At 40.2% G+C, this 11,959-nt stretch overlaps 2 protein-coding genes across 2 annotated transcripts; both read left to right on the forward strand.

The window, feature by feature from the left end:
- The first annotated feature begins 888 nt into the window (after nt 1-888).
- LOC115737546 (histidine-containing phosphotransfer protein 4) lies at nt 889-2,673 on the forward strand. The gene is made up of 7 exons (XM_030669718.2): nt 889-1,087; nt 1,524-1,654; nt 1,790-1,858; nt 2,014-2,085; nt 2,319-2,391; nt 2,504-2,570; nt 2,606-2,673. The coding sequence occupies exons 1-6, from the start codon at nt 1,025-1,027 to the stop codon at nt 2,549-2,551; spliced, it is 456 nt and encodes a 151-aa protein (XP_030525578.2). The 5' UTR covers nt 889-1,024; the 3' UTR covers nt 2,552-2,570; nt 2,606-2,673.
- Nucleotides 2,674-5,372: 2,699 nt separating this feature from the next.
- Nucleotides 5,373-10,844, forward strand: LOC115737543 (protein PAF1 homolog). Its single transcript, XM_030669713.2, has 12 exons — nt 5,373-6,974; nt 7,636-7,704; nt 8,152-8,259; nt 8,348-8,528; nt 8,612-8,688; nt 8,778-8,897; nt 9,316-9,421; nt 9,739-9,825; nt 9,936-10,007; nt 10,096-10,170; nt 10,253-10,393; nt 10,476-10,844. The coding sequence occupies exons 1-12, from the start codon at nt 5,998-6,000 to the stop codon at nt 10,620-10,622; spliced, it is 2,160 nt and encodes a 719-aa protein (XP_030525573.1). The 5' UTR covers nt 5,373-5,997; the 3' UTR covers nt 10,623-10,844.
- The last annotated feature ends 1,115 nt before the right edge of the window (nt 10,845-11,959 follow it).

The raw sequence follows: 11,959 nt of genomic DNA on the forward strand, positions 1-11,959 counted from the left end.
CCCTTTTATTTTTAGCTTTTATTTGTTATGTTTGCAACTAGATGGTGGATATTTTCAAGGACACGTGTTATTTTATGTCATTTACTAAATGGAATAATAGAGCCATCAATTCGACCGATGAGGAAAACAGAAGTTGCTGGTCCTAAAAGGATGGAGAGTTAATTACTTCATAGGTTTAAAGATCATCACGAAAAATACCAAGTGTTTACAATAAAGTTTTCTCTTTTATTTTATGTACCAGTACTTTGGTGAGTTCGATATGTTACCACTAATTCACATGATATCAGCCTCTCGAATAGCATATGCCAAATTGATTATAGTGTCTCTTTGGCTTGGCATATACACACACATTTCTTAATCTCGCTAATAAGGGCATAGGAATATTTGCATAGCATCTTAAAGTATTTGATTAATCTTCCCTCTCCTTTTCCTGCTTTAAAAGTAAGAACTTTCAAAATTGTAATAGGAGTTCTAGAAAAGCTCCGAACATCTGGGGCAAGCTTTTAACCCCACCCCCCCACCCGAAAATATTTTAGTCCCCCGAAAGATATTAACCTGAATAATAATAGGACACCAAGAAATGACAGATGGAGCTTCAATCCTTATAAAAACAAGAGTTATTCTCAAAACCCTTTACAAGGTTTTCTTGTCATCCGTCCTCTCACAGGATCTGAAACACATAATGATAAGCAAAAGCAAGTTGATGTGATATTTTTATATTTTGCAGACAGAACCAGAAAGCCCCATTACATGTCCATTGCCTGGATTCCCAAGTTCTTAACTTTTCTCCTTCACAGTGACACGTCTGCATTCCTTAACTCTCTCTCTCTCTCCCCTCCCTAGAACTACTATAAAAACCTTCAAAAACCTTCGTGAACCTCATACCGTTGCATGGTCTATCACGCCTCTACTAAACGCTAGCTTGCACCATTGTGTATCATCCTTCTCTCCATCTCCTTTTAACTCTTTACACAAGAACTTCGAAACCCCCCCTTCTGTTGTACTTCCTGAAGTTGTTTCGCCGATGGAGAGGAACAATCAGCTGCACCGCCAAGTTGCTCTCATGAGGCAATCCCTCTTTGATCAGGTTCATTGGATTCGTCGTCTTGTTGAATGATGAAAGCGTTGGATTTCGAACAGATTTGCTCATGATAATCATCTCTTTCCCTTCATTCTTGCATGTAATAGCCTTTTGCCAATGACAAGTGAAAAGAAAATTGCAAAAAGAGTCGACTGGTTTTTGTTGTTCATTGTCGTAGATACAACTCTAACTTGCATGTCAACAAATAAGCTTCTTCATCAGTCCCTTGTACTTAGAAGGGAAAAAAATACAAATAAAAGTACTTTGCAGTCCTTTTAGTTCTACTTGCCTCTGAACGTGTAATTGGGGAATTAATGCATATCATGGTTCTTCAAAAACTCGAAGCAATCAGAGTTCTTTAGTTATACTGATATACTTGAAAACATAAGTTTTCATTTCAGTACTGATGAAACAAAACGCATGTTTTGGCATCACGACACAGGGATATCTTGATGAACAATTTGTTCAGTTGGAAGAGCTACAAGACGACACGAACCCTAATTTTGTCGAGGAAGTTGTGACATTGTATTACCGTGATTCAGCTCGACTAGTCGCCAGCATAGAGCAGGCGTTGTGAGTCACAAGCCAAGTTTTTCGCCTGTTGGTTTGTTCTTTCATTTATCATTTGTTATTGCTTTTTCACCTTCGTACCTAGGTATATGTTTTACATCTACGAATTACATTCCTCTTGTACCCTACTTCATTCAGGGACAACAGACCTCTTGATTTCAACCGGTTGGATAGCTACATGCATCAGTTCAAAGGAAGCAGCTCAAGGTACATACATGCATAGCTACTGATCTTTCAATTTTTTAGCAAAAGTTCCACGAGAAAAGTCGATAAAAGTATACTATGCAGGAGAGGAATCGCGAGGTATATTCACAGCTTTCTAATTCTTCTTTTTCTTGTCTATTTATCGTGATTCGTGACAGCATTGGAGGCAGAAAAGTCAAAGCTGAGTGCTCGCAGTTCAGGGAATATTGCAGGACAGGAAATGGAGAAGGGTAATCCATATAAACCCATAAACAACCCTCCAACTGCTTGAATTTTGCTTCGTGGGGGTGTTTGCAACCTATCACGAAACACCATTTATGTACTGTCGAAACCGTATAAACTAGTGAGAATCGACAAATACCTGTCTTCGCATACATACTAATGTGATCCCATTAAGAGGTTTCTTTAATGGTTTGTTAAGACATTGTGGTTTTAACTCATTACCCAAAAAAAAAAAAAACAGATGCATTAGGACTTTCCAGCAGGTGAAGAGGGAATATGCAACATTGAGGAAGAAACTTGAGGCCTACTTTCAGGTGCTTTAACAAGTTTATTTTCATTTAATTCGTCATTTCATCTACGACAGAAACCCATTTGTCTGATTAAAATTTCCTTAAGATGCATAACTTTTTGAGTTCTACTCCACAGTTGGCAAGACAAGCAGGGCCCAGAGACACAGCTTCTCGCTCCACATAGGAAAAAAGAGAATCTTTTAATAATAGCTTCTGCTAGGGACTTAGCTTCAGAAAAATAATCTGCTGAAAATAGTAAGCAATGGCTCGGGAGGCTGCAATGTATGAGAGTGAGTGAGTGGTTGGTGAGCTGGTGTGTCCTTGTACCAGGAACACTCAGAAGGAGATCTTACTAGGGTTTCTATGCTTTTCCATGTTCACAGAAGTGTCTTTGCACTCTCAAGTTTAGAGACTTGCGATATTTATATGTAATGAGAAAAAGACAGTAGCTCTTTCTTGGCTATATGATCACCCATCCAATATGTTTTCCTTAATTTGTGACTCAATTAATCCATGGGATGAACACGCGCGAGCACGAAGGAGTCGAGCTTCCTTGCAACTAAAATGGTGAAGTCGAGAAACCGTGACTCTTTCCCCTCTTGGGGCAGGAGGGTGCACTTATTGTCCAACTATTGGCGTAGTAATCGGTGAAACAATCGTGTCAATTGAATCTAGGAGATATCCATCCTTAGATCAGTGTTTTGGGATGATTGAGGAACTTGTGTGAAAAGAATTAGCAGTCAGGGCTTTAACAAAGAGAATCTAATTGAGTAGGTTATCACATTTCTAGCGAATTAAAATGCGGATACCATATTAATTGAATATCGAAGAAGCGGCTTTGACGATTTGGATTACTTATAAGTATATAAGGAAATCTGTCAAGAAAGACGTCAATAAATACAAACTCGTTTCGACGAAATTTAAATTGCTGGAAGTAGAGAAACTCTAACTCGTCTTCCTTCCGAGGTTAGAGCAAAGGTACGTCACTAGAGCCTCACATTTTCAGATTAGAGCTATTCAAGATAGATTTTCTTGGCCCTTGTACTTATAAAACCTCGCGGCTCGGCGCGTTTTGTGCTTTCAACGTTGCAATTCAACTCCATTGAAAACTCAAAACAACACGAATCAAGCAAACAGAAACTCTATGCCCGTCATTGACTCTATCAAACAAAAACTCTGTGTTCATCGTGGACTCCGTCGAACAAGCGATTCACTCTCGATTCCTCAAAATTAATCAGCATCTAGATGATGCAAGACACCTTCCTTACCACATCAATAACAAGTACTATAACTATTAGAGAACATTTTTATTTTTTCAGGCTTAAAAAGTCGACAATGTGGAAAAATTGGTGTTTTAGCCTATTGATGGGCTTTTGATTTGGGCCCATTGGAGTCGGACCATCATTTTCCCTCGTCGTTTTCTTGTCTCTTTTTCGCATTTCCGGAAGCGCACCGCAGCGTATTCTCGCCTCGAGTGGGCCCTGCGCGGCCCATTTATCCAAATTTCAAACTCCTCATCGGCCCTTTGATGATTTCCATTGTGGCATGAGTCCCCCCCCCCTTCAAACAAAGTTCCAATCTCCTCTATACTGTCCAAATTACAAAGTGTGCCTAGCAGCCTTTAGCCAATTTATGTCCTTTATTTTCCTTTTTTTTAAATTGTCACTACATTTTTGTCGAGCTTAAAATTGGTGTTGTTATGTTACGAGCGGCTAATGTTGCCACCAAAATAATTTGGTTTTTCTGTGATGGGGCTTTGAAATAATTAAGGGATGCTTGTTTCGAGGAAGATTTAATGATAAAAGAAAATGCTTTTCGGGGTTATAACTTTAGTGGAAAACGTTTTCTCATTTTCAGGTTAGAAAATTCACTTTTTTAACTTTAAACGTGCATTTTTACTGTCAACAATTTTCCGATATTTGAACTTCTCTTCTAGGTAGGCCCACTAGTGGCCCAAGTGACTTACCTATCTTATCTTTTCTTTTCTTTTTGGAAAGAAATCTTCGAATTTAAACTTGCGTATTAAAACCATGCTCACTTTTAAAACCCTTAAGAGTCGCATTTATCTAAATAAAAAAAAAATACATTTACCCTCGAACCCTATTCCGTATCTTTTCTCTCCCTCTCTCTCTCCACCCCTCGCCGCCATTCCACCCGACGTTGCCCCCGGCGTCCCTTACCGTCGAGCCCCTCACCCCGACAACACACCGTCTCTCCCCCAACGGAGTTCAAGACTCGTGGCTATGGGAAGCTACGAATCACAAAACCTCGACCCCACGAGGCTCATGGAAACCCATCGAGCTCGCAGGTCTTCCGAGACTATGCTCATAGAGACCGGGTCACAATCTGTCAGCAATTCAATCCCTCCAACCAATGTATGATTCATACGATTTTTAAAATATAATAGTCGATGTAATGTCATTCTGTCTATCATGCATTATCATTAAATATTACCTGTTTATCCGCATGACCTCTCGGTAACTTCAATTGCAAATAGTTTCCCTTGTCATGTATGAAGCCACTACCTAATAGATTTGGTATAGATATGTGCTTGAGATTGTGGCTAGCTCTTTTTTTTATTACGAATAGATTTGGACTTATCTAGCAGCCAGTAGGGTATGATTATGACACCACTTGTTTATCATGCACCTCTCAAACATGTTTGATTCTCGTGACAAACATTTGGGTTGTTTTCGACAATTAGCATTATCACTCTCTCCGTTGCTTAAGATAATAATTATTATTATTATTTTTTGGTCGAAGGGTAATCAAATTCGAAAAGCAGTTGTTAGAGAACAATCCTATGTAACGACAAGGGAGGTCAATGACTAATTTTCCTCAGGTAGAATCTCCTTTTGTCCCCAAAAGTTTTGGATTAAAAAAAATGACAAAAATATTCGGAAATTAAAAATTATACAATTTGCCAAAATTAGAAGATTAAAAAAAAAAAAAGGACATGCAAGCAAAAAGGACACTGAGCCGCTGCCTTCTCTCGAAAATCTTCCGGCATGTTTAAATTGGCAGCCGGACCAAAATCTAAGCGCTCGTCTCTCTCTCACTCTCTCTCCTCTGTCTATATAAATACGGGGGCTGTTGATGCTTCAGTGAAGTTCAGTCGCTGACGAGAGTTGTCGTCGTCAGCCGAAAGCTGCCTCCCCTCGCTCTGCTTCGATTATACACTCGGGTGTGTTCGTTTAATCTTCAGCTGGCATCACCAATCGAGGCTTGTCAGTAGTTCGTGGAGGATCTGTACATTCTGAGATCAGTTTTGGTTCGAATTCTAGTTTAGTCATCTGGAATTTGAGGTTTGGACAAAGTAGGGTTTTGGTCGGGAGCTGTCTGAGTCTCGCGCCTCTCCTCTTGCTGTCCGTTGAGAGACGGAATCGTCTGGATTTGTTTTGGTTCCGGCTGGTTTAGGGTTTAGGTTTCTGCTTAGAACAGACGGAGAGGATAGCGTTTGGGATGTCTATTCTTTATTTGTTCAAGCTTTTTGATCTGCCCCTAATCGAAACGTTGCTCTCTCCCTGATTTCTTCTGATCTTGGAACCTCAGAATTGGAGCTTCTGTAGTATGCTCTGTAGTGAAATTCCTCTGTTCTAGGGTTTTCTTTGATTGGATTGAATCTCGGCCATGGCCTCGTATAGGCCCTTTCCCCCACAATCCTCATTTGGTCCGCCACCAAGCCAAAATCCACTTCCGCCGCCACCGCCAACAATTTCCCAGCCGCAGGCAGGTACGCAATATTCACAGAATTGGGGTTACGGTGGTGGTGGTGGAGGTGGTAGTGACGTGCCTATGCCATCAGCTGCTTCCGCTGCTTTCCCTCAAAACTACAGCCAAATGCACCCGAATTCTAATTATCCCCACCAACCTTACAATCCTTCAAGACCTCAACACCCCCCTCCTCCCCATTACCCTTACCAGCCACCTCCACCGCCTCCACCGCCAGATTCTTCATATCCACCGCCCCCGCCACCACCACCTCCTCAGAATGCAGCGAGCTTACAGCCTCCTCCACAACCACAACAGCCTCCTATATACTACCCATCATCTTCGCAATATACTCAGTACAATCCTGCATCAATGCAATCATTGCAACCACCGCTGCCTCCGCCTCCGCCTCCCCCATCGTCTCCTCCTAGTTCTGCAATTCCACCACCACCCCCAAGTTCGCCTCCTCCTCCTCCTCCTCCTCAGAGTAAAGAAAGTTTAGGCTCTGATAGGAAATCCCTTGAGCGCAATCAAGGTGCTTCGAGAGATCATGAACCTGGTAAATATGATCGTGTGTTTTCTGTTAAACCACATAAACTCCCCACCCCAATGGTGAAAAAACCGAATGGGAATTCGGGGAGGGTGGAGACTGAAGAAGATAGGAGGTTGAGAAAGAAGAAGGAGTATGAGAAGCAAAAGCAGGAGGAGAAACACAGGCAGCAGATGAAGGAGTCACAAAATTCGATATTACAGAAGACCCATATGTTGTCTTCAGGAAAGGGACACGGATCAATTGTCGGTTCTAGAATGGGGGATAGGAAAGCAACGCCATTCTTGACTGGTGAGAGGTCTGAGAATAGGTTGAAGAAGCCGACCACTTTTTTGTGCAAGTTGAAGTAAGTGTTTTAATGTGTACATTTTCTTCAGCCTGAGTTGCTTGCTAACATTATGCTGGCAGCACGTGTGGAGACTCTTCTATTTTCCTAACATTCATGATGCCATAAACTCAGCTTATGAAGGAGCATAAAAATATTGGCAAAAGCAAGTTTTCTGTCCCCACTGCATCTCCTACTACGAGATTTGATGTTATTGCTGGTACAAGATTGCAAATTAGTAGCTAATTTTGAGGTGGCTATGTGTATAATCCTTTGCTATCCTTAAGTCGGAAATAATACCACGAAGTGGCCATGTCTTTTTAGATGACGTTCTTTTGTTTAAGGATATGTTATTTGGCAAATGTTCATGTATTCTAAATTCACTAGATTAGCTAAAATGATGCATGATTGTGAGATTAGAAATGCAACTTACCGAGTCCTAATAGCATTTTGAAGGCTGAAAGATATAGCATTGACATATTTGTTTTTAGTTTATGGAATGGCAAACACTGATATTGTTTTGCGAATTCTGGCTGAAAATTTCTCTTGTACTTTGTTGGTTTCAGTATTTTCATTTGAACAGTTCAATCATTGTAGATAAGGAGCAACTCTTTATTGATTGCCTAATGATGACAAATGGTTATCTTCAGCTTACCCTCAATTTGCTTTCTGTTTATCAAAGGTTTCGTAATGAGCTTCCAGATCCAAGTGCTCAACCAAAACTTATGGCTTTCAAGAAAGACAAGGATCGGTATGTAACGTCATTGTGTTGCTGAATTTGATTTTTCTCCCTGGGTGCATGTATGTGTGATGTTGCCTTCATATCACTAAGCTAATTACACCTGCCCTTTCAAGAGTATTGCATGTCTCATGATGTGCGGCATAGTTGAATTTGGGAAATTAGTAGGAAACTGGCAAAAGAATTACAGAAAGAGCAGTAATTCATCGAGGCTGTATAAACCATTCAGAGGATCGGTATAGAAGCGCAAAAGGTTGTAGTTATACAGTGATTTCTGAAATATTACTCTCCAGCAAAGTTCATGACAGTGGTTGGACGGTCAAGTTAATCTAACAGAAGGCTGAAATTTCACTTTTTGGATCATTACCAGTACAGTTTATGAAGAAAATTTTTTTTTGGAGCTTTACATGATACATGCTCTCATTGAAGATAAACCCTGCTATTTTTTCCTTTTTGCAGCTTTACTAAATACACTATTACATCTCTGGAGAAAAGTTGGAAGCCCGAGCTTCATGTTGAGCCTGATCTTGGCATACCTCTCGACCTGCTGGACCTGAATATATACAAGTATTTTCGCGGCCACACTAATCTCTTAAATGGTGTTACAATTGTCTCATATCATCAGTCATATGATTTTGTTTCACTTTTTCGCTAGTCCTCCAAGTATTCGCAAACCCCTTGATCCAGAGGACGAAGAATTACTGCGTGATGATGAAGTGGTGACACCAATAAAGAAAGATGGGATAAGAAGGAAAGAACGACCTACCGATAAAGGTGTTTCTTGGCTAGTTAAAACACAGTACATATCTCCTCTCAGTTTGGATTCAGCAAAACAGGTTGATGGCTTTACTGATTTGAAACTTTTTTCAGCAAATATTTTTGCTTGGTTTAGTCATTGTTAATTGCATTGGAATTGCAGTCTTTAACTGAGAAACAAGCAAAAGAATTGCGTGAATTGAAGGGAGGTCGCAACATTTTGGAGAATCTCAATGACAGGTTTTCTGTTCTGATCATTTATCAGGAAATATCCTTATTGTAGTATTGTTTGTCCTTTTCTTTTTGCTAAAGGAGTAATCTAATTCCAGGGAAAGACGAATTAAGGAAATCGAGGCATCATTTGAGGCAGCTAAGTTAGACCCTGTTCATGCAACTAATAAGAACTTATATCCAGTTGAAGTTCTGCCTCTTTTACCTGATTTCAATCGGTATGTACTCAATCTATGCTTTTCTTGATAGCTTCTCTTGCATGTGAGTTGATATGCTATGGAAAACTTGTATTTTTCTTAATTCATCATCTGATGTGTATGCATTTACTGATTCGTTGAACATAAGGAGTTGCTTTTTGTTGCATGTAAAATGGGTTGATCTAGAATTGTCTGGGCCGAGCACCAGACATGTTTGGCCAGTGGTAAGCAATCTGTAGGTGGGGATATGTTGATGTCAGTTCATTGATTAGGCATTAGCAGAGACTGCTTGGATTTAGATTTTCACTGGAGGCATCGTATGATTACTACCAGTCCACAATAAAATGTTGCTGATAGGTTCTAATTTCCTTTCTAGCTGATCTCATATTACAGGAGAGTGACGATGACCATTTAGTGTCGTCTATTACGCTTGATGCAGGTACGATGATCAATTTATTGTCGCATCATTTGATAATGATCCCACAGCTGATTCAGAAATTTACAGCAAGTTGGAACAATCTGCCCGCGATGAATATGAAGCAAAGGTGAGTTGTAGGTTCTATTGCACAAATGGTCAGGAATTGTTCTGTTTAGTAGATGGTGTTATGGGAAAAAGGTTAAGAATATTTTTCAGTTATATGTTGCTTGGAGTATTTTGCTACACAAGAAAAACATGCTAAAGCGCGATAATTACTGGGTAAAAGTACTCTGCTGTTTTCCTTTAGTCTCTCTTTTCTGCTTTTGTGGGAGGTGTAGCCCTTCTTCTACCTGAGCTTAGGTTTTTTTTTTTTTGTTCATTTTAAATTGTGTGCCATAGCCAATTACTTAGGGGGTAAGCAACTTATCATCATGTCCATTTCAGGCTATTATGAAAAGTTATGAGGCCATAGGCTCTGATCCATCAAAACCGGAAAAATTCTTGGCCTACATGGTCCCTTCTGCAGATGAAGTAAGGCTTGCGCAATTGATTCTGTTCCTGGCTATCAGTGAATACCATTTAACCTTGGTGGATGTTTATGCTAGTCACAAGGAATGGTTTTTTCTATGTTTTGATGGCAGATATCGAAGGATATGTATGATGAGGACGAAGAAATTGGCTACTCTTGGCTTCGGGAATACCAATGGGATTTTGTATGTGACACAACCTACTGTAATGCTTGATGGTACATCTTGCAATATCTGTTGTTTAACATACAATCTCCCACCTTGTGTGCAACAGGTTCGAGGTGGCAATGATGCAGAGGAGCCCAGCACATACCTGGTGTCATTTGATGACGGTGAAGCACGCTATGTGGTAAATATCGGCATGCTTTTTCTTTGGTTTTTAGAATTTCGACCATATTTTAGTAGCTTCATGTGAGGTCGTCGCAATTCAGCCTCTTCCCAAAAAGCTGAATTTGAGGAAGAAGAGAGCAGAGGGAAGATCTGGTGATGAAGTCGAACATTTTGCAAGACCTGCTAGTGTTACCGTGAGGCGCAGACCAACACCTGCTACTATCGAGTTGAAAGAACCAGGGGTATAGCCACAAGTGATTTTTAAGCTGCCAATTCTTTGATGTTTAATTTTCGGTAACATGGTCCTAGTCTGGTGTCCTACAGGTCTACTCAAATTCAAAGAAGAGTGCTTCTACTTCTAACTTGGGGGCCTTCGAAGACGATGAAGACGATCTTGGATCACCTGAGAGGGTCACACAGGACGAGCATATGGAGCGGTCTAGTGGAGCCGAAGATGACATGTCTGAGTGAGCAGGCTGGCTGGCAGAAGTAACCTTCGAATGTGCAGTTTTAGCACCCTGCTCCATACAGTGTACTGAGTTTGCTTTTTCATTAAGATAGGTTTTTCCTTGATTACCCTAATGCTAGAGGGAAGCTGTGCAAAAAGATAAAGATACAATAATGTTACTTTGCAAATTGTAGTTAGCAAATGCCAATCTTCATAATGGCGAATGGGTCTTCTTTTCATCTTCATTTTTTAAGGGCTCCGCCTGTCCGGGGTTTCAAGCCTTTCTATGCCCCTTCCACATGAAGCCACTTCCTGCGCAGTCAGAGGAAGGTTTGCTAGAAGGCAGTAACTGTAAATGATCAACCCAGATAAAAAAAAAACTGGAGGTTTCGTCAATGTTTATAATGTCGAGCTAAGGGATGTGGATATCAGTACTTTTCAGTAACCGGTGTAAGTTGCTTTAGCAGCTCCCTTTTGGCATTCGCCCGCAAAGGGAAAAGCCGATTCTGCCCATCTAGTCTCGATGACTATGAAGGCTTGGCTCGAGTACTAGACTTGTTTTTTTTTTTTTTTTTTTTTTTTGGTCTGACGAGTACTAGACTTTGAAGATAACTTTTTTTCTTTTGGTCGAAGACGAGTGCTAGACTTGAAGATACTTGTTTTGACAAATTTTTACTCTCAATAAATTTGAAAAATTGGTAGGATGAAAGTGTTGGAAGGAACCAAGCAATCGAACAATAAATAGACAGAATAAGAAAATAAATTATACATCGGATGTACGTGGTTTGATCGTAAAGACCTACGTCCACGGGAAGAACAACAACGAATTATATTATAAATCAAGCGATACACGAAAATTACAGATCATACTCGAGTTACTCAAATATTCTCTCAATGTTTCCCAAGCCCCAATTACATCCAATAATGCACACAGTGCTTAGCCCTCAATTCCTAGCGAAATAATCTTTCAATCTCACAAAAGAATTACACTCTTTGCTAGAACACAAATTCTTCTAGGATGTAATTCACGAAGTAAAACTTCACTCGTCGAATGAATGGCACGAAAACACACGCACAAGCACTCATGTAAGCAATGCTTCTTGACTCGCATCAACAACGGCGCCCTTTCTTAGAGTATAAAACATTCCATATTGAGTACCCACGCAAGATAAGGGAAATCCTCCAGCAGAGTCAACATAGAAATAGGAAAACTCCATTCACCGAATTCTATCATCATTCGGTCAACAAAAGAAGTCCAAGATTGGACTTTTCTCTTTTGTTATTTTCTTTAGATAAGTCCAAATCCCAACAGAAAGTTGCGGTATCATCTTTTGCTCGATATTTCCACTGTTCACGTAAT

Source organism: Rhodamnia argentea, chromosome 2 (genome assembly GCF_020921035.1).
Source record: "Rhodamnia argentea isolate NSW1041297 chromosome 2, ASM2092103v1, whole genome shotgun sequence".
Lineage (NCBI taxonomy): Eukaryota > Viridiplantae > Streptophyta > Magnoliopsida > Myrtales > Myrtaceae > Rhodamnia > Rhodamnia argentea.